This window comes from Triticum urartu, chromosome 1A, assembly GCF_056163025.1.
Source record: "Triticum urartu cultivar PI428250 chromosome 1A, HENAU_Tu73, whole genome shotgun sequence".
Classification (NCBI taxonomy): domain Eukaryota; kingdom Viridiplantae; phylum Streptophyta; class Magnoliopsida; order Poales; family Poaceae; genus Triticum; species Triticum urartu.
The window spans coordinates 579,679,500-579,702,739 of NC_141873.1; the positions used below are offsets into that span (position 1 = coordinate 579,679,500).

Genomic DNA, 23,240 nt, shown 5'->3' on the forward strand with positions numbered 1-23,240 from the left:
CTACTGCATGAAGAACGGGATTACAAAGTTATCCATCTTCTCTTTTCTCTCAAGCTCGTCCTTCTCGGCAATCTGCTTCAGCGTAGTCCACCCTTTTCTTGCCCGCTTCCTTGAACTGCCAGCTGGCTGAGTAGAATCACCTCGTGCAGATCTGGTATTCGAAGCTGACTTGCTACAATTCCCAGGGCCCTTGCCAGCAACTGAAGCACAATTCTGCGCTTTGCTGTTCAGTCTACTTCTAGTCTTCAATGCTTCTGCTGAAGCTACTTCCGCCAGTTTGTTCTTCTGAGGAGTAGCAAAGTTTGACCCAGCTAGAAATTCTGCTTGAGAAGTGACATCATGTTCACATGTAGTAGAATTTTTAGAAGCCGCAGGCTCAATTCCATTCACACATTTATCATTTGCGCTTTCTACTTCGATTTGCTGCAGGATGTCTTTGTGTGCAGCCGCTAACTGACCATGATCCACCATTGAGAAAACTGCCCCTTTCTCCATTTTATAATTTTCAGGAAGATTAGATTTAGGCCCATTACCTTGTTTATCCTTTTCAAGAGTGGATATTTTCAACCTGGATGATTCCAGTTGCGAGGCTGCTGTCACAGAATGCCCGATCCCCTTTTTAGTAGTTACTGTTGGCACGTTCATATGTTCTGCTTTCAACATTGTGCTAACAGGCTTTCTTGATGATAACAGTCCCTTCGAGAGAAGTCCACATAACCCCCCGATGTTTCACAAACAGGCCAATTTACCCCCTGAGGTCTAAAACCGGGTATTTAACCCCCTGAGCTTTTCTAAACCATGTGAATCACCCCCTAATCCCGATTAGAGTGGTTTTGCAGGCGGTTTTGTTGATGTGGCAAGGTTGCGGGTACCACGGCAACTCGGCACAGTTCCTCTCTTCCCCTCCCATCCTTATGCCATGGCCGTGTATATGGCGTCGCTCACGTCCTCCCGTCCAAAGCACTCGTTGAACGGCACAGACCACAGAGGTCCCGTGAGAACAATGCAGCGTTGAGGTACTTGATGGAAAGCAGCACCAGCCAGCAGCCGGCTGTATTTTGGCTTTGATGCAATCTCGGCTTGCCATCGCGTCCCTTGTGCGCCGTAGTTGCCTTAGTGTCGCTCTCGCCGGCCGCGTCCGCTTCTTCCTCCGTCGACAACAACTCACCTGTGCCGCCTGCGGCTTCCAACAGATGACGACGTCCACTGTTAGAGCTAATGATGATTAGGTTAAGTCCTATAAGGCTCAGACATTGCAGCACGTACTTCTTGTGTTTACGTCAGGGCTTGTCCTGGAATCAGTCCAGCAGGTCTGTACGTGCGTGTTGCATCCGAAGGACCTCACGTTGTAGCCGAGAGAAATTACGTGCGCCTCGCGAGTGACGATCTGTTTCCTCGCTGCTTCCTGCGCCAGTGACATGCTCGCCGACGGCCTCGACCGCCCAACCAGTCTGCCTCGGAGAGCTTGAGTATGAGGCACTACCGTACTGGTCACGGACGGCGGTCGGCAAGGCCAGAACTTGCGTCCGTTGGCAGGTTGCTTGTGCATTGCGGCGCACCCGCCGCATCCACGGAGGAGGTGCTCGACGGCGCAGACGGCCACGAACCCCAGCGGGCATGCTGGCCTCGTGCTGCCTGGCAATAGAGCAACCCCGGGAGGCTCATCACCGATAAGGTCACAGAGTTAGAAGAATGGAACTCGGCGAGCTGCGTGGCAATGTCAGGCATAGATGCGATGCGTCCCAGGTGGTGAGACACTCGCTCGTGCTCAGATGAGAATGGACGAGGCCGGGTGCAGGTTAAGAACGAGGTGCACCGTGCCACATCACCAAAACTGCCTGCAAAACCACTTTAAGGACATGTACAATGGTTGATAAGATAGTCTTATCTTAAGTCTTGCGTGTGATTTAGAGATGACAAATTTTTTTGTCTACAATGGGTCATCTCTTAGTCTTATCTTCAATAACTAGCAATTCCTAAAAATGTGGTGAGACATATTGTGCTAAGAGATCACCTCTTGTCTTCTTTTAAATAAAAGAAGACAAACCTTTTCTTATGAGTTTTCTCTCCTCCACCTTATTATCTATCGTACGTGGCACTTCTAAGCTAGCACCATTGTACATGCCCTAATCAGGCTTAAGGGGTGATTCACATGGTTTTGGAAAACTTAGGGGGTTAAATACCCGGTTTTAGACCTCAGGGGGTAAACTAGTCGGTTTGTGAAATCCTGGGGGGTTATTTGGACTTCTTTCCAGTCCCTTCACGATACCCTTTCCACTACCCCGTATCAGGTTTTGGTCTCCACAGAAATGGCATGCATAGACAACACTGTTTTGGCCAGGATTTGACTTCTTGCGCCGCTTTGCTTTCTTTTTGTTGTTCTTTATGCGGATTGTGCAGTTGAAGCCTGGATCTAAGATTGATTCACATCTGCAATATTTGAATAATTTTTCTTCAGAGGTCCATTAAGGCTTATTGATACGGACACAGGTACAAAAATAGAAAATAAAATGCAGCACAACTAACAAACAGCATTCACCACGTACATAATCTATAAATGTAGAAGAATATCGTAGACCCTTCAACCTGGCCGCTGATAAACTTAGTGTAGATTGGAGATGTTCTTTACAGAGTTGGTGCTAGTGTTGTGAGTTCATATATTCTGAAGGACCTTTTTTGCAAACTTGCCAACTGAAAGGAGTCTGAAAATGTACTGGTGTGAGCTAAACAGATAAGTCCAAATATTCCTCACACACAAAAGTTTTTATCAGCATTACTACAAACTGTAAGGCGCATGAAAATAAATTGATACATGCATACATACATAGCACTATAACAGATCTCAAAGGCTAAGCAAGACAGACAAACTGTGGGGTAATTTGCTCTAAGCTAGTAAACTCATATGTTGACAGTACAAAGATCCAGAACAATCAGCTAAGGTGCATTACGGTAAAGAACCAATGTAACATGCAAAATGTTGGTGCTGCAAAATGGACGACCAATAACCTTCCCATGTAAAAGTGAAAACAAAATTGAGGTACATCTAATTCGCTCAGTAATTGTGCTGCCCACGTGAACCAAAGATCAAAACTCGGATAATAAGCCTGAAGCCTTCCCATTTTACTCCAATCAAAGATTATCAGCAACAGGCCAACAATACAACCATCATATCAACCTAGAAAACATCTACCATATTGCTCTGGAAAGCCCATATAGACATGCTACTTTGCTAGAACAAGCATTTTTCCGGAAACAATGTAATGCTAGTATGATACACATGTCAAACACAAATAATTACAACTCCAATCAAATATTATCAGAAACAAGTCAAAAATACAACCATCATGTCAACCTAACAGACAAAACATGCGTATTGCTCTGGAAAGCTCATATAGGCATGCTACTTTGCTAGAACAAGCATTTGTCTGAAAACAATGTAATGCTAGTATGCTTGCTACATATGTCAAACACAGATAAATTATAACAGAAGTTAAAATGCGAAGATAATAGTCAGATTGATACGGTCAAATACTAGACAAATGAATGCAGAATTTTTAAGGCCACACAGTAAGCTCTAACTCTCACCTCTGGCAAAGGAAGGTGGAAGCTCACTACCGGAACAGGGTGCTACCCTGACGGCCAAAACAATGCCGACGGCCACCGTCGGGTTCCTCGGAGATATGCCGACAGCCTGGTCCTGGCCGTCGGCGTATCCAGGCCGTCGGGTTAGACGGAGCTAAGCCGACGGCACCCGTCGGCATAGAACGGCCGTCGGCCTATCTGCAAGTACGCCGACAGCTGCCGTCGGCTTACAAGGGCCGTCGGCATAGTCGTGGGCCCGGCGACCCCGCTGTTGACGGGCGGCTAACGTCGTCAGAGCTATGCCGACGGCCGAGGCGGGGGGCCGTCGGCATAGGTCCGCACGCCACGTCACTGATCCGGGCCGCACCGTCCAAAACATATGCCGACGGCTGCCGTCGGCATACCTGCCACATCAGCGATCCGCGGCACGCCGCCCGCCGCCTAAAACCTGGCCGTCTCTATGCCGTCGGCATAGGTAGACTTTTTTTTCATATATATTTTTTAAGCCTTTTTATGTATTATTATATCAACTAACATGTAGCATGTTAAATATAAACATACATATGAATATATATGTAGTTTGTATTTTTTTCATATATTATGAATATATATATATATAGTTTGTATTTTTTCGAGCACGTTAATAATGTGCGGTCATGTTCTTTTGAATATAGATCATTATATTTTATTAAAATCAAAAACAGCTATGCCGACAAAACTTTTGTGGCGGTTGCAAACGCCCGACACCCGTCTCCAGAGTGTGACCCCCCTCACGTCCGCGGTGTGCCCCCCTCATGGACGGCGCCGGCACCTAGAGGGAGGAAACGGACGCGTCGGGTCTACACGGTGGATGTAGCTGTGGGTTTGGCTCGGATGTTGCTCCCGGGTGTCCCTACGGGCGACCTGACACAACCGGGTGCAGAGGTCCACTAGTCAAAGCCCGTCTGTGGGAAGTTAAAAGGCCAGATCTCGTGGTCAACCGCTCCACGGTTAGGCGGGACGGGGGCCCTGGGGGGGGGGGGGTAGCAATGCCACCGGAGCATCATACCGGACCCTCATACATGCGAGGTGGTGTTGTGGCATGTTCAAAGAGGCGACACGCATCTCAGGGGCGTGGCCCCCCTAACGGACGGCACCGCCGCCGGCACCTGGAGGGGGAAAACGGACGCATCGGGTCTACACGGAGGGGATGTAGCTGTCGGTTTGGCCCGGATGTTGCTCCCAGGTGTCCCTTTGAGTTGACCTGACACAATCGGGTGGAGAGGTCCACTGTTCAAAGCCTGTCCGTGGAAAGTCAAACGGCTAGATCTCGTGGTCAACCGCTCTAGGGTTAGGCAGGACAGGGGCCCTGGGGGGGTAGCAATGCCACCGGAGCGTCGCACTAGCCCCTCATACATGCGGGGTGGTGTGGTGGCATGTCCGAAGAGGCGGCACGCGTCTCCGGGGTTTTGCCCCCCTCATGGACGGCGCCACCGCCGGCACCTGGAGGGGGGAAACGGACGCGTCGGGTCTACACGGAGGGGATCTTGCTGTGGGTCTGGCCCGGATGTTGCTCCAAAGTGTTCCTATGGGCTGATCTAACACAACCGGGTGGAGAGGTCCACTGGTCAAATCCCGTCCGTGCAAAGCCAAAGGGCTAGATCCCGTGGTCAAACGCCACAGGGTTAGGCGGGACGGGGGCCCTGGGGGTAGCAATGCCACCGGAGCGTCGCACCAGGCCCTCATACATGCGGGGTGGTGTGGTGGCATGTCCGATGAGGCGGCACGCATCTCCGGGGCGTGGCCCCCCCTAACGGACGGCGATGACACGGTAGTAGCCATTCTACGGTAACGATGCGGCGTGAATATTATTAAATACTCGGAGCGTGATAAAATCATGAGTTCTTTTGCACGACGTGGGCACATGTGCTATAGGAACGATAATATTTTTTTCATATTTTTTGGTGATGGAGAAGTATCCGAAAAATTCCCTCTAGGCGGATTGCCCTTCGCGCGTCTACGGCCGTGGCCGGCGGCCTCCGGGGGCTAGGATGCCGCCAAATCTTGCGTAGGCGGCCTCTCACAAGTTTGGAAGTGTTGTGGTGGTTGCAAACGCACGGCACGCGTGTCCGGGGTGTGCCCCCCTCACGGACGGCGCCGCCGCCGGCACCTGGAGGGGGGAAACGGATGCGTCGGGTCTACACGGAGGGGATCTTGGTGTGGGTCTGGCCCGGATGTTGCTCCAAAGTGTTCCTATGGGCTGACCTAACACAACCGGGTGGGGAGGTCCACTGGTCAAAGCCCGTCCGTGCAAAGTCAAAGGGCTAGATCGCGTAGTCAAACGCTACAGGGCTAGGCGGGACGGGGGCCCTGGGGGTAGCAATGCCACCGGAGCGTCGCACCGGGCCCTCATACATGCGGGGTGGTGTGGTGGCATGTCCGAAGAGGGGGCACACGTCTCCGGGGTGTGCCCCCCCTCACGGACGGCGCCGCCGCCGGCACCTAGAGGGGGGAAACGGACGCGTCGGGTCTACACGGAGAGGATCTTGCTGTGGGTCTGGCCCGGATGTTGCTCCAAAGTGTTCCTATGGGCTGACCTAACACAACCGGGTGGGGAAGTCCACTGGTCAAAGCCCGTCCGTGCAAAGTCAAAGGGCTAGATCCCGTAGTCAAACGCTACAGGGGTAGGCGGGACGGGGGCCCTGGGAGGGTAGCAATGCCACCGGAGCATCGCACCGGGCCCTCATACATGCGGGGTGGTGTGGTGGCATGTCCGAAGAGGCGGCACGCGTCTCCGGGGCGTGGCCCCCCTCACGGACGGCGATGGCACGGTAGTAGACGTTCTGCGGTAACGATGCTGCGTGAATATTATTAAATACTCGGAGGGCGATAAAATCATGAGTTTTTTACACGACGTGGGCACATGTGCTATAGGACTGATGGTAATTTTTTCATAATTGTTCGCGATGGAGAAGTATCCGAACAATTCCCTCTACGCGGATTGCTCTTCGCGCGTCTACGACTGTGGCCGGCGGCCTCCGGGGGCTAGCATGCCGCCAAATCTTACGTAGGCGGCCTCTCACAAGTCTGGAAGTGTTGTTGCGGTTGCAAACTCCCGGCAGGCGTCTCCGGGGTGTGCCCCCCTCACGGACGGTGCAGTCGCCGGCGCCTGGAGGGGGGAAACGGACGCGTCGGGTCTACACAGAGGGGATCTTGCTGTGGGTCTGGCCCGGATGTTGCTCCAAAGTGTTTCTATGGTCCGACCTAACACAACCAGGCGGGGAGGTCCGCTGGTCAAAGCCCGTCCGTGCAAAGTCAAAGGGTTAGATCCCGTGGTCAAACGCTATAGGGTTAGGCGGGACGGGGGCCCTGGGGGGTAGCAATGCCACCGGAGCGTCGCAGCGGCCCCTCATACATGCGGGATGGTGTGGTGGCATGTTCGAAGAGGCGGCACACGTCTCTGGGGTGTGCCCCCCCTCACGGACGGCTCCGCCGTCGGCACCTGGAGGGGGGAAACGGACGCGTCGGGTCTACACGGAGGGAATCTTGCTGTGGGTCTGGCCCGGATGTTGCTCCAAAGTGTTCCTATGGGCTGACCTAACACAACCGGGTGGGGAGGTCCGTTGGTCAAAGCCCGTCCGTGCAAAGTCAAAGGGCTAGATCCCGTGGTCAAATGCTACAGGGTTAGGCGGGACAGGGGCCCTGGGGGTAGCAATGCCACCGGAGCATCGCACCGGGCCCTCATACATGCGGGGTGGTGTGGTGGCATGTCCGAAGAGGCGGCACACGTCTCCGGGGTGTGCCCCCCCTCACGGATGGCGCCGCCGTCGTCACCTGGAGGGCGGAAACGGACGCTTCGGGTCTACACGGGTGGGATCTTGCTGTGGGTCTGACCTAACACAACCGGGTGGAGAGGTCCACTGGTCAAATCCCGTCCGTGCAAAGTCAAAGGGCTAGATCCCGTGGTCAAACGCTACAGGGTTAGGCATGACGGGGGCCCTGGGGGTAGCAATGCCACCGGAGCGTCGCACTAGGCCCTCATACATGCGGGGTGGTGTGGTGGCATGTCCGAAGAGGCGGCACGCATCTCCGGGGCGTGGCCCCCCCTAACGGACGGCGATGACACGGTAGTAGCCATCTACGGTAACGATGCGGCGTGAATATTATTAAATACTCAGAGCGCGATAAAATCATGAGTTTTTTTGCACGACGTGGGCACATGTGCTATAGGAACGATAATATTTTTTCATAATTTTTGGTGATGGAGAAGTATCCGAAAAATTCCCTCTACGCGGATTGCCCTTCGCGCGTCTACGGCTGTGGCCGGCGGCCTCCGGGGGCTAGGATGCTGCCAAATCTTGTGTAGGCGGCCTCTCAGAAGTTTGGAAGCGTTGTGGTGGTTGCAAACGCCCGGCACGCGTGTCCGGGGTGTGCCCCCCCTCACGGACGGCGCCGCCGCCTACACCTGGAGGGGGGAAACGGACGCGTCGGGTCTAGACGGAGGGGATCTTGGTGTGGGTCTGGCCCGGATGTTGCTCCAAAGTGTTCCTATGGGCTGACCTAACACAACCGGGTGGGGAGGTCCACTGGTCAAAGCCCGTCCGTGCAAAGTCAAAGGGCTAGATCCCGTGGTCAAACGCTACAGGGCTAGGCGGGACGGGGGCCCTGGGGTAGCAATGCCACCGGAGCGTCGCACCGGGCCCTCATACATGCGGGGTGGCGTGGTGTCATGTCCGAAGAGGCGGCACACGTCTCTGGGGTGTGCCCCCCCCTCACGGACGGCGCCGCCGCCGGCACCTGGAGGGGGGAAACGGACGCGTCGGGTCTACACGGAGGGGATCTTGTTGTGGGTCTGTACCGGATGTTGCTCCAAAGTGTTCCTATGGGCTGACCTAACACAACCGGGTGGGGTGGTCCACTGGTCAAAGCCCGTCCGTGCAAAGTCAAAGGGCTAGATCCCGTGGTCAAACACTACAGGATTAGGCGGGACGGGGGCCCTGGGGGGTAGCAATGCCACCGGAGCGTCGCAGCGGCCCCTCATACATGCGGGATGGTGTGGTGGCATGTTCGAAGAGGCGGCACACGTCTCTGGGGTGTGCCCCCCCTCACGGACGGCTCCGCCGTCGGCACCTGGAGGGGGGAAACGGACGCGTCGGGTCTACACGGAGGGAATCTTGCTGTGGGTCTGGCCCGGATGTTGCTCCAAAGTGTTCCTATGGGCTGACCTAACACAACCGGGTGGGGAGGTCCGTTGGTCAAAGCCCGTCCGTGCAAAGTCAAAGGGCTAGATCCCGTGGTCAAATGCTACAGGGTTAGGCGGGACAGGGGCCCTGGGGGTAGCAATGCCACCGGAGCATCGCACCGGGCCCTCATACATGCGGGGTGGTGTGGTGGCATGTCCGAAGAGGCGGCACACGTCTCCGGGGTGTGCCCCCCCTCACGGATGGCGCCGCCGTCGTCACCTGGAGGGCGGAAACGGACGCTTCGGGTCTACACGGGTGGGATCTTGCTGTGGGTCTGACCTAACACAACCGGGTGGAGAGGTCCACTGGTCAAATCCCGTCCGTGCAAAGTCAAAGGGCTAGATCCCGTGGTCAAACGCTACAGGGTTAGGCATGACGGGGGCCCTGGGGGTAGCAATGCCACCGGAGCGTCGCACTAGGCCCTCATACATGCGGGGTGGTGTGGTGGCATGTCCGAAGAGGCGGCACGCATCTCCGGGGCGTGGCCCCCCCTAACGGACGGCGATGACACGGTAGTAGCCATCTACGGTAACGATGCGGCGTGAATATTATTAAATACTCAGAGCGCGATAAAATCATGAGTTTTTTTGCACGACGTGGGCACATGTGCTATAGGAACGATAATATTTTTTCATAATTTTTGGTGATGGAGAAGTATCCGAAAAATTCCCTCTACGCGGATTGCCCTTCGCGCGTCTACGGCTGTGGCCGGCGGCCTCCGGGGGCTAGGATGCTGCCAAATCTTGTGTAGGCGGCCTCTCAGAAGTTTGGAAGCGTTGTGGTGGTTGCAAACGCCCGGCACGCGTGTCCGGGGTGTGCCCCCCCTCACGGACGGCGCCGCCGCCTACACCTGGAGGGGGGAAACGGACGCGTCGGGTCTAGACGGAGGGGATCTTGGTGTGGGTCTGGCCCGGATGTTGCTCCAAAGTGTTCCTATGGGCTGACCTAACACAACCGGGTGGGGAGGTCCACTGGTCAAAGCCCGTCCGTGCAAAGTCAAAGGGCTAGATCCCGTGGTCAAACGCTACAGGGCTAGGCGGGACGGGGGCCCTGGGGTAGCAATGCCACCGGAGCGTCGCACCGGGCCCTCATACATGCGGGGTGGCGTGGTGTCATGTCCGAAGAGGCGGCACACGTCTCTGGGGTGTGCCCCCCCCTCACGGACGGCGCCGCCGCCGGCACCTGGAGGGGGGAAACGGACGCGTCGGGTCTACACGGAGGGGATCTTGTTGTGGGTCTGTACCGGATGTTGCTCCAAAGTGTTCCTATGGGCTGACCTAACACAACCGGGTGGGGTGGTCCACTGGTCAAAGCCCGTCCGTGCAAAGTCAAAGGGCTAGATCCCGTGGTCAAACACTACAGGATTAGGCGGGACGGGGGCCCTGGGAGGGTAGCAATGCCACCAGAGCGTCACACCGGGCCCTCATACATGCGGGGTGGTGTGGTGGCATGTCCGAAGAGGCGGCATGCGTCTCCGGGGCGTGGCCCCCCTCACGGACGGCGATGACACGGTAGTAGATTCTGCGGTAACGATGCGGCGTGAATATTATTAAATACTCAGAGGGCGATAAAATCATGAGTTTTTTACAAGACGTGGGCACATGTGCTATAGGACTGATGGTAATTTTTTCATAATTGTTCGCGATGGAGAAGTATCCGAACAATTCCCTCTACGCGGATTGCTCTTCGCGCGTCTACGACTGTGGCTGGCGGCCTCCGTGGGCTAGCATGCCGCCAAATCTTGCGTAGGCGGCCTCTCACTAGTCTGGAAGTGTTGTTGCGGTTGCAAACTCCCGGCACGCGTCTTCGGGGTGTGCCCCCCCTCACGGACGGTGTAGTCGTCGGCACCTGGAGGGGGGAAACGGACGCGTCGGGTCTACACGGAGGGGATCTTGCTGTGGGTCTGGCCCGGATGTTGCTCCAATGTGTTCCTATGGACTGACCTAACACAACCGGGTGGGGAGGTCCGCTGGTCAAAGCCCGTCCGTGCAAATTCAAAGGGCTAGGTCCCGTGGTCAAACGGTACAGGGTTAGGCGGGACGGGGGCCCTGGGGGTAGCAATGCCACCGGAGCGTCGCACCGGCCCCTCATACATGCGGGATGGTGTGGTGGCATGTCCGAAGAGGCGGCACACGTCTCCGGGGTGTGCCCCCCCTCACGGACGGCGCCGCCGCCGGCACCTGGAGGGAGGAAACGGACGCGTCGGGTCTACATGGAGGCAATCTTGCTGTGGGTCTGGCCCGGATGTTGCTCCAAAGTGTTCCTATGGGCTGACCTAACACAACTGGGTGGGGATGTCCGCTGGTGAAAGCCCGTCCGTGCAAAGTCAAAGGGCTAGATCACGTGGTCAAACGCTATAGGGTTAGGCGGGACGGGGGCCCTGGGGGGTAGCAATGCCACCGGAGCGTCGCACCGGGCCCTCATACATGCGGGGTGGTGTGGTGGCATGTCCGAAGAGGCGGCACACATCTCCGGGGTGTGCCCCCCTCACGGACGGCGCCGCCGCCGGCACCTGGAGGAGGGAAACGGACGCGTCGGGTCTACACGGAGGGGATCTTGCTGTCGGTCTGGGCCGGATGTTGCTACAAAGTGTTCCTATGGGCTGACCTAACATAACTGGGTGGGGAGGTCCACTGGTCAAAGCCCGTCCGTGCAAATTCAAAGGCCTAGATCCCGTGGTCAAACGCTACAGGGTTAGGCGGGACGGGGGCCCTGGGAGGGTAGCAATGCCACTGGAGCGTCGCACCGGGCCCTCATACATGCGGGGTGGTGTGGTGGCATGTCCGAAGAGGCGGCACGCGTCTCCGGGGCGTGGCCCCCCTCACGGACGGCGATGACATGGTAGTAGACGTTCTGCGGTAACGATGCGGCGTGAATATTATTAAATACTCAGAGGGCGATAAAATCATGAGTTTTTACACGACGTGGGCACATGTGCTATAGGACTGATGGTAATTTTTTCATAATTGTTCGCGATGGAGAAGTATCCGAACAATTCCTTCTACGCGGATTGCTCTTCGCGCGTCTACGACTGTGGCCGGCGGCCTCCGGGGGCTAGCATGCCGCCAAATCTTGCGTAGGCGGACTCTCACAAGTCTGGGGTGTGCCCCCGCCCTCACAGACGGTGCAGTCGCCGGCACCTGGAGGGGGGAAACGGACGCGTCGGGTCTACACGGAGGGGATCTTGCTGTGGGTCTGACCCGGATGTTGCTCCAAAGTGTTCCTATGGTCTGATCTAACACAACCGGGTGGGGAGGTCCGCTGGTCAAAGCCCGTCCGTGCAAAGTCAAAGGGCTAGATCCCGTGGACAAACGCTACAGGGTTAGGCGGGACGGGGCCCTGGGGGTAGCAAATCCACTGGAGCGTCACACCGGCCCCTCATACATGCGGGATGGTGTGGTGGCATGTCCGAAGAGGCGACACACGTCTCCGCGGTGTGCCCCCCCTCACGGACGGCGCCGCCGCCGGCAGCTGGAGGGTGAAACGGACGCGTCGGGTCTACACGGAGGGAATCTTGCTGTGGGTCTGGCCCGGACGTTGCTCCAAAGTGTTCCTATGGGCTGACCTAACACAACCGGGTGGGGAGATCCGCTGGTCAAAGCCCGTCCGTGCAAAGTCAAAGGGCTAAATCCCGTGGTCAAACGCTACAGGGTTAGGCGGGACGGGGGCCCTGGGGGTAGCAATGCCACCGGAGCGTCGCACCGGCCCCTCATACATGCGGGATGGTGTGGTGGCATGTCCGAAGAGGCGGCACACGTCTCCGGGGTGTGCCCCCCCTCACGGACGGCGTCGCCGCCGGCACCTGGAGGGGGGAAACGGACGCGTCGGGTCTACATGGAGGGAATCTTGCTGTGGGTCTGGCCCGGATGTTGCTCCAAAGTGTTCCTATGGTCTGACCTAACACAACTGGGTGGGGAGGTCCGCTGGTCAAAGCCCGTCCGTGCAAAGTCAAAGGGCTAGATCCTGTGGTCAAACGCTATAGGGTTAGGCGGGACGGGGGCCCTGGGGGTAGCAATGCCACCGGAGCGTCGCACCGGGCCCTCATACATGCGGGGTGGTGTGGTGGAACGTCCGAAGAGGCGGCACACGTCTCCGGGGTGTGCCCCCCTCACGGACGGCGCCGCTGCCGGCACCTGGAGGAGGGAAACGAACGCGTCGGGTCTACACGGAGGGGATCTTGCTGTGGGTCTGGCCCGGATGTTGCTCCAAAGTGTTCCTATGGGCTGACCTAACACAACCGGGTCGGGAGGTCCACTGGTCAAAGCCCGTCCGTGCAAAGTCAAAGGGCTAGATCCCGTGGTCAAACGCTACAGGGTTAGGCGGGACGGGGGCCCTGGGAGGGTAGCAATGCCACCGGAGCGTCGTACCGGGCCCTCATACATGCGGGGTGGTGTGGTGGCATGTCCGAAGAGGCGGCACGCGTCTCCGGGGCGTGGCCCCCCTCACGAACGGCGATGACACGGTAGTAGACGGATCAGACACTCGCATAGTTACCGGATCAGGCACTCGGTAACGGTACCCCTTAGTCAGTTGCCCTCCTATGTATCACCTTTCGTAAGACCATAGAAAAAAATATACGTGATATTTTGGAAAATTGTTGTACAATATAAAAAAAGATCATGTCATTAAAAATAATGTTTCAAACCATTAAAGAAAATGTATGGTACATTTTAAGTAATGTTCATGCATGTAAAAATATGTATAAGAAAACATTAATATATATATATAAAATAAGAAAACATTAAAAAAACTTATACAAAATAAGAAAAGTAAAAATAAAAATATGCCGACGGCTGCTGCGGCCATATGGAAGCTTCTACGCGGATCGGTGACGTGGATAATAAAAAAGAAAAAAAATGTATGCCTACGGCTAAGCCGTCGGCATAGGTGCCACGTGGCGCCCCAACCTATGCCGACGGCTTAGCCATCGGCATAGTTCACCTTATCCACTCACTCTCTCCCCCACACCCCGACCTGCGCCGCCACCGCACCCCCCGACCCCGACCTGCGCCGCCGCCGCACCCACCACACCGAGCTGCCGCCGTCGCCGCACCCCCCACCCCTCCCCTGCCGCCGCACCTCCCACTCCACCACGCCCCCTGCCGCCGCCGCACACCCCACCCCTGCCGCCGCCCTTCCCGCCTCCACACCCGCGTCGCCGCCCCCACCTCCACACCCGCCGTCGCTGCCGTCTCCACCCGCCGTCGCCCCGGCATCCCCCGACCGCGCGCGCGCTGCCCCGGCCTCCCCTGACCCCGCCGCTGCCCCGGCCTCTCCCGACCCCGCCGGTACTCCTGCAGTCGGCCGCGGCTCCATCCGGCCCCGTCCCTCACGTCCCCGACCGCCCCTGCCTCACCATCCCCTCCACCGCCACGCCCCCTGCCATGCCCCTCTCGGTGAGCTACATTTTTTTTCATTTTTTTGCATTTTTTTGTACTGTTGGATGGATGAATGAATGCATGGATGGATGTTGGATGTTAGATTCTTAGGTTAGATGTTAGATGGTAGGTTGTTAGGTTGATATATAGGTGAATGTTGGATGCTAGGATGTTAGATTGTTAGGTTGCATTATTTTTATCATGATGATCTTGTCATTTGAGATGTGCTCTAAAATTGGTATAAGATGAGTGATTATTTTTATCATGACGATCTTGTCAAAAAAATTGAACCGGACAAAATTTGACACTTAACAAAATATGATTTTTTTTCACAGTTTTAAGTGTCAGTGCTTAATGTTAAGTAGCTATGTGAGATGTGCTGCAAAATTATGATATGATGAGTGGTTATTTAATCATGATGATCTTGCTAAAAAATTGAAGGACAAAATTTGACACGTGGGCACATGTGCTATAGGACTGATGGTAATTTTTTCATAATTGTTCGCGATGGAGAAGTATCCGAACAATTCCCTCTACGCGGATTGCTCTTCGCGCGTCTACGACTGTGGCCGGCGGCCTCCGGGGGCTAGCATGCCGCCAAATCTTGCGTAGGCGGCCTCTCACAAGTCTGGAAGTGTTGTTGCGGTTGCAAACGCCCGGCAAGCGTCTCCGGGGTGTGCCGCCCCCTCACGGACGGTGCAGTCGCCGGCACCTCGAGGGGGGAAACGGACGCGTCGGGTCTACACAGAGGGGATCTTGCCGTGGGTCTGGCCCGGATGTTGCTCCAAAGTGTTCCTATGGTCTGACCTAACACAACCGGGTGGGGAGGTCCACTGGTCAAAGCCCGTCCGTGCAAAGTCAAAGGGCTAGATCCCGTGGTTAATCACTACAGGGTTAGGCGGGACGGGGGCCCTCGGGATAGCAATGCCACCGGAGCGTCGCACCGGCCCCTCATACATGCGGGATCGTGTGGTGGCATGTTCGTAGAGGCGGAACACGTCTCCGGGGTGTGCCCCCCCTCACGGACGGCGCCGCCGTCGGCACCTGGAGGGGGGAAACGGACGCGTCGGGTCTACACGGAGAGAATCTTGCTGTGGGTCTGGCCCGGATGTTGCTCCAAAGTGTTCCTATGGGCTGACCTAACACAACCGGGTGGGGAGGTCCGTTGGTCAAAGCCCGTCCGTGCAAAGTCAAAGGGCTAGATCCCGTGGTCGAATGCTACAGGGTTAGGCGGGATGGGGGCCCTGGGGGAAGCAATGCCACCGGAGCGTCGCGCCGGGCCCTCATACATGCGGGATGGTGTGGTGGCATGTCCGAAGAGGCGGCACACGTCTCCAGGGTGTGCCCCCCCTCACGGACGGCGCCGCCGCCAGCACCTGGAGGGGGGAAACGGACGCGTCGGGTCTACACGTATGGGATCTTGCTGTGGGTCTGGCCCGGATGTTGCTCCAAAGTGTTCCAATGGGCTGACCTAACACAACCGGGTGGAGAGGTCCACTGGTCAAATCCCGTCCGTGCAAAGTCAAAGGGCTAGATCCCGTGGTCAAACGCTACAGGGTTAGGCATGACGGGGGCCCTGGGGGTAGCAATGCCACCAGAGCGTTGCACCGGCCCCTCATACATACGGGGTGGTGTAGTGGCATGTCCGAAGAGGCGGCACGCATCTACGGGGCGTGGCCCCCCCTAACGGACGGCGATGACACGGTAGTAGCCATTCTATGGTAACGATGCGGCGTGAATATTATTAAATACTCGGAGCGCGATAAAATCATGAGTTTTTTTGCACGACGTGGGCACATGTGCTATAGGAACGATAATATTTTTTCATAATTTTTGGTGATGGAGAAGTATCCGAAAAATTCCCTCTACGCGGATTGCCCTTCGCGCGTCTACGGCTGTGGCCGGCGGCCTCCGGGGGCTAGGATGCTGCCAAATCTTGTGTAGGCGGCCTCTCACAAGTTTGGAAGCGTTGTGGTGGTTGCAAACGCCCGGCACGCGTGTCCGGGGTGTGCCCCCCCTCACGGACGGCGCCGCCACCTGCACCTGGAGGGGGGAAACGGACGCGTCGGGTCTAGACGGAGGGGATCTTGCCGTGGGTCTGGCCCGGATGTTGCTCCAAAGTGTTCCTATGGGCTGACCTAACACAACTGGGTGGGGAGGTCCACTGGTCAAAGCCCGTCCGTGCAAAGTCAAAGGGCTAGATCCCGTGGTCAAACGCTACAGGGTTAGGCGGGACGGGGGCCCTGGGAGGGTAGCAATGCCACCGGAGCGTCGCACCGGGCCCTCATACATGTGGGGTGGTGTGGTGGCATGTCCGAAGAGGCGGCACGCGTCTCCGGGGCGTGGCCCCCCTCACGGACGGCGATGACACGGTAGTAGACATTCTGCGGTAACGATGCGGCGTGAATATTATTAAATACTCGAAGGGCGATAAAATCATGAGTTTTTTACACGATGTGGAAACATGTGCTATAGGACTGATGGTAATTTTTTCATAATTGTTCGCGATGGAGAAGTATCCGAACAATTCCCTCTACGCGGATTGCTCTTCGCGCGTCTACGACTGTGGCTGGCGGCCTCCGGGGGCTAGCATGCCGCCAAATCTTGGGTAGGCGGCCTCTCACAAGTCTGGAAGTGTTGTTACGGTTGCAAACGCCCGGCACGCGTCTCCGGGGTGTGCCCCCCCCCCCCTCACGGACGGTGCAGTCGCCGGCACCTGGAGGGGGGAAACGGACGCGTCGGGTCTACACGGAGGGGATCTTGCTGTGGGTCTGGCCCGGATGTTGCTCCAAAGTGTTCCTATGGTCTGACCTAACACAACCGGGTGGGGAGGTCCGCTGGTCAAAGCCCGTCCGTGCAAAGTCAAAGGGCTAGATCCCGTGGTCAAACGCTACAGGGTTAGGCGGGACGGGGGCCCTGGGGGTAGCAATGCCATCGGAGCATCGCACCGGCCCCTCATACATGCGGGATGGTGTGGTGGCATGTCCGAAGAGGCGACACACGTCTCCGGGGTGTGCCCCCCTCACGGACGGCGCCGCCGCCGGCAGCTGGAGGGGGGAAACGGACGCGTCGGGTCTACACGGAGGGAATATTGCTATGGGTCTGGCCCGGACGTTGCTCCAAAGTGTTCCTATGGGCTGACCTAACACAATCGGGTGGGGAGGTCCGCTGGTCAAGGCCCGTCGGTGCAAAGTCAAAGGGCTAGATCCGGTGGTCAAACGCTACAGGGTTAGGCGGGACGGGGGCCCTGGGGGGTAGCAATGCCACCGGAGCGTCGCACCGGCCCCTCATACATGCGGGATGGTGTGGTGGCGTGTCCGAAGATGCGGCACACGTCTCCGGGGTGTGGCCCCCCCCTCACGGACGGCGCCGCCGCCGGCACCTGAAGGAGGGAAACGGACGCGTCGGGTCTACAAGGAGGGAATCTTGCTGTGGGTCTGGCCCGGATGTTGCTCCAAAGTGTTCCTATGGGCTGACCTAACACAACCGGGTGGGGAGGTCCGCTGGTCAAAGCCTGTCCGTGCAAAGCCAAAGGGCTAGATCCCGTGGTCAAACGCTACAGGGTTAGGCGGGACGGGGGCCCTGGGGGGTAGCAATGCTACCGGAGCGTCGCACCGAGCCCTCATACATGCAGGGTGGTGTGGTGGCATGTCCGGAGAGGCGGCACACGTCTCCGGTGTGTGCCCCCCCTCACGGACGGCGCCGCCGCCGGCACCTGGAGGAGGGAAGCGGACGCGTCGGGTCTACATGGAGGGGATCTTGCTGTGGGTCTGGCCCAGAAGTTGCTCCAAAGTGTTCCTATGGGCTGACCTAACACAACCGGATGGGGAGGTCCACTGGTCAAAGCCTGTCCGTGCAAAGTCAAAGGGCTAGATCCCGTGGTCAAACGCTACAGGGTTAGGCGGGACGAGGGCCCTGAGAGGGTAGCAATGCCACCGGAGCGTCGCACCGGGCCCTCATACATGCGGGGTGGTGTGGTGGCATGTCCGAAGAGGCGGCACGCGTCTCCGGGGCGTGGCCACCCTCACGGACGGCGATGACACGGTAGTAGACGGATCAGGCACTCGCATAGTTACCGGATCAGGCACTCCATAACGGTACCCCTCAGTCAGTTGCTCTCCTATGTATCACCTTTCGCGAGACCATAGAAAAAAATATACGTGATATTTTAGAAAATTGTTGTACAATATAAAAAAAGATCATGTCATTAAAAATAATGTTTCAAACCATTAAAGAAAATGTATGGTACATTTTAAATAATGTTCATGCATGTAAAAAATATGTATAAGAAAACATTAAAATATATATATAATAAGAAAACATTAAAAAAATTATACAAAATAAGAAAAGTAAAAATAAAAATATGCCGACGGCATAGCTGCGGCCATACGGAAGCTTCTACGCGGATCGGTGATGTGGATAATAAAAAAGAAAAAAAATGTATGCCTATGGCTAAGCCGTCGACATAGGTGCCACGTGGCGCCCCAACCTATCCCTTATCCACTCACTCTCTCCCCCATCCACTCACTCTCTCCCCCACACACCGACCTGCGCCGCCGCCGCACCCCCCGACCCCGACATGCGCCGCCGCCGCACCCCCCACCCCGAGCTGCCGCCGTCGCCGCACCCCCCACCCCTCCCCTGCCGCCGCACCTCCCACTCCACCATGCCCCCTGCCGCCGCCGCCGCACACCCCACCCCTGCCGCCGCCCTCCCCGCCTCCACACCCACGTCGCCGCCCCCGCCTCCACACCCGCCGTCGCCGCCGTCTCCACCCGCCGTCGCCCCGGCCTTCCCTGACCCCGCCGCTGCCCCGGCCTCTCCCGACCCCGCCGGTACTCCTGCAGCCGGCCGCGGCTCCGTCCGGCCCCGTCCCTCCCGTCCCCGACCGCCCCTGCCTCACCGTCCCCTCCACCGCCACGCCCCCTGCCACGCCCCTCTCGGTGAGCTACATTTTTTTTTCATTTTTTTGCCTTTTTTTGTACTGTTGGATGGATGAATGAATGCATGGATGGATGTTGGATGTTAGATTCTTAGGTTAGATGTTAGATGTTAGGTTGTTAGGTTGATATATAGGTGAATGTTGGATGTTAGGATGTTAGATTGTTAGGTTGCATTATTTTTATCATGATGATCTTGTCATTTGAGAAGTGCTCTACAATTGGTATAAGATGAGTGATTATTTTTATCATGATGATCTTGTCAAAAAAATTGAACCGGACAAAATTTGACACTTGACAAAATATGATTTTTTTTCATAGTTTTAAGTGTCAGTGCTTAATGTTAAGTAGCTACGTGAGATGTGCTGCAAAATTATGATATGATGAGTGGTTATTTAATCATGATGATCTTGCTAAAAAAATTGAAGGACAAAATTTGACACGTGGGCACATGTGCTATAGGACTGATGGTAATTTTTTCATCATTGTTCGCGATGGAGAAGTATCCGAACAATTCCCTCTACGCGGATTGCTCTTCGCGCGTCTACGACTGTGGCCGGCGGCCTCCGGGGGCTAGCATGCCGCCAAATCTTGCGTAGGCGGACTCTCACAAGTCTGGAAGTGTTGTTGCGGTTGCAAACGCCCGGCACGCGTCTCCGGGGTGTGCCCCCCCCCCTCACGGACGGCGCTGCCGCCGGCACCTGGAGGGGGGAAACAGACGCGTCGGGTCTACATGGAGGGAATCTTGCTGTGGGACTGGCCCGGATGTTGCTCCAAAGTGTTCCTATGGGCTGACCTAACACAACCGGGTGGGGAGGTCCGCTGGTCAAAGCCCGTCCGTGCAAAGTCAAAGGGCTAGATCCCGTGGTCAAACGCTATAGGGTTAGGCGGGACGGGGGCCTTGGGGGGTAGCAATGCCACCGGAGCATCGCGCCGGGCCCTCATACATGCGGGGTGGTGTGGTGGCATGTCCGAAGAGGCGGCACATGTCTCCGGGGTGTGCCCCCCTCACGGACGGCGGCGCCGCCGGCACCTGGAGGAGGGAAACGGACGCGTTGGGTCTACACCGAGGGGATCTTGCTGTGGGTCTAGCCCGGATGTTGCTACAAAGTGTTCCTATGGGCTGACCTAACACAACCGGGTGGGGAGGTCCACTGGTGAAAGCCCGTCCGTGCCAAGTCAAAGGGCTAGATCCTGTGGTCAAACGCTACAGGGTTACGCGGGACGGGGGCCCTGGGTGGGTAGCAATGCCACCGGAGTGTCGCACCGGGCCCTCATACATGCGGGGTGGTGTGGTGGCATGTCCGAAGAGGCGGCACGCGTCTCCGGGGCGTGGCCCCCCTCACGGACGGCGATGACACGGTAGTAGACGTTCTGCGGTAACGATGCGGCGTGAATATTATTAAATACTCGGAGGGCGATAAAATCATGAGTTTTTTACACGACGTGGGCACATGTGCTATAGGACTGATGGTAATTTTTTCATAATTGTTCGCGATGGAGAATGTTGGATGTTAGGATGAGTGATTATTTTTATTAGGATGTTAGATTGTTAGGTTGCATTATTTTTATCATGATGATCTTGTCATTTGAGAAGTGCTCTAAAATTGGTATAAGATGAGTGATTATTTTTATCATGATGATCTTGTCAAAAAAATTGAACCGGACAAAATTTGACACTTGACAAAATATGATTTTTTTTCATAGTTTTAAGTGTCAGTGCTTAATGTTAAGTAGCTACGTGAGATGTGCTGCAAAATTATGATATGATGAGTGGTTATTTAATCATGATGATCTTGCTAAAAAAATTGAAGGACAAAATTTGACACTTGACGAAACATGATTTTTTTTCATAGTTAAAAGTATCAATGCTTAATGTGAGGTGATGACCTAAATTTTTTTCACTCGGTGTAATTAACAGGATTTGTGGTGTTCCATCTTCGTGGAGTGATTGTCGACGTTGGAGGTGTTGGTCCACGATCGTCCGTCTCCTTTGATCGACTACATCGGAGGGTGAGCAACAATTCCATGACCTCGTCCACTTTTTTTCCATGTCACTAGATTAAATTTTCACATCAAGTCGCGTAACCTAGGTCTCCCGTCCGAAAGGGTTGCATGGATAAATATGCATTCAATTGCATATTTATCACCGCAGCTCTTTCGGATTGTCCAGCGCTTTCCACGGACAACCCGAGGATGTGTAGATTGGGTACGTTTATCATGCTCTACCCCGTTCCGAGACAGGATTTCGGCGGCGCCTCCCTGTTGTTCTCCGGATGCACATTCTCTCGGCATTTTGCCGAGACGTGTATTTGGAGAATAGCGGGGAGGTGCTGCTGAAATTTTGTCTCGGAATGGGGTAGAGCATGGACAACGTACTCAATCTACACATTCTCGTGTGGGATTAGGACCCATCTTTACCTATTAGATATGTAGGTGGATTAAATGTCGTTTCTCGTCAACCTTGTAAAAAATAAAATATTGATGTGAGTAATTTAAATGAATCCTTAATTTTGTTGTGTGGCTTCCAATAAAGCAGAGATGGCAGATAATCAGTGGATGTATAGTGGGTTTTTCCGTCGGAATCAAGTAACAACAAAGTGGGTCGAGAAAACTGATGTGTTTTTGAAAGAGATATTCCGTAGTCCAATGAGGATGGTGCCAGAATGCCCGTGTGCCAGATGTAAGAGGCGTATCCGCAGAGATAAGAGTGAGATGACTAAGCACCTTCGCACGCATGGATTTATGCCCAACTTTTGCACTTTCATTCCTTCTAATCTTCTAGTTTGATTGTTTAACTAACATTCAGGCTATGTTGGCGTCTTGGACTAACCGCACGGATCCACCACAAATGGGACCCCCACCACCACATGCGGGAGAACCCCCACACGTGCCCACGTTCGATGAATGGGTGGCACTAGGCAGTGATGGCCCGGTTAGTACATTTGTCTAACTACTGGCAAACTAGTTCTCGTTCATTCAACACTATCATATCATATTTACCGTTAGAATCTTTTCTGAAACATGTAGGGGACCGGTGGCTTGACTCCTGCTCCATTGACCCCAGTCACTCCGATCTGGCAGAGTGGTGGTGGTCGCGATGGCGGTTTTGGCGGAGGTGGTGGTGGTTTTGGCGGAGGTGGTGGTTTTGGCGGAGGTGGTCTTGCTTGATGATTCCGTGCATGTGGCCATCGTGCCATGCCTTTCATATTCCTACTTTTATGATGTTTCATGTCTTGCACTACTTTTATGTTCATGAACTTCCGTCGGTGATGATCTTTAGATGATGTGATGAACTTGAGTATGTTTAGATGATGATGGTCAACTTGAGTATGTTTAGATGATGAATTGTCATATTTCTGCATAATTTCATATTGTTCTGTTTTGAAATGCTGTCAAATGAATTGGAAAAGAGAAAACAGGGGAAAAAACTATGCCTACGGCAAAGCCGTCGACATATATAAGCCCAGGAGTTACCAGGGCTCGCCACGTGGCATATCTATGCCGACGGCTTTGCCGTAGGCATAGCCCTGCTGCCAGGAGGAACCAGGAAATGACACGTGGCAGAGCTATGCCTACGGCTTTGCCGTAGGCATAGCCCTGCCACTAGGAGTACCACGGGTTGCCAGCGCTTTTGACGGCGCCGTCCGTTGCCGTTAGACGAAAAACACTGCCGACGGCTAAACTATGCCGACGGCTGATGTCAGGCCGTTGGCATAGGCCCCTATGCCGACGGTCTGACAAGACTACGCTGACGACATCTACGCCGACGGGCCTATGCCGACGGCAACCGTAGGCATAGATCTATGCCGACGGCCTAGGGGCCTATGCCGACGGCCTGTGGCTGTAGGCATAGTCCGCGAGTCCGGTAGTGAAGCACCTATGGGGATCCCGGCCGCCTCGACGTCCATGGCGAAGCGGCGGCCCAGCAGTGCTCCGATCGAGCCAACTCCCGCCTCACCGCTCGCCCACGCCCCCAGCCGCTGCAGGTGCTGGACCCTCAGCAGGGAGGGCGTGTTGGCTTGTGTCTTCCCGGAGGTCTCCTCGCGGAGCGACATGGCCTGGTTCATGGGCCTGGATGCCGAGGAAGGGCCAGCACTGCACGGCTTCTTCCCCAT

At 55.7% G+C, this 23,240-nt stretch overlaps 1 protein-coding gene across 2 annotated transcripts; it reads right to left on the bottom strand.

The window, feature by feature from the left end:
- Positions 1-23,240, bottom strand: LOC147993007 (uncharacterized). 2 transcript variants are annotated; one of them, XM_087542161.1, is made up of 5 exons: positions 23,003-23,240; positions 3,586-3,607; positions 2,263-2,430; positions 601-700; positions 1-543 (listed from the first exon to the last, which is right to left on the bottom strand). In XM_087542161.1, the coding sequence occupies exons 1-5, from the start codon at positions 23,238-23,240 to the stop codon at positions 1-3; spliced, it is 1,071 nt and encodes a 356-aa protein (XP_087398287.1). The 2 variants fall into 2 exon arrangements, with proteins under 2 accessions (XP_087398287.1, XP_087398285.1); XM_087542159.1 differs by having other exon boundaries at positions 1-700.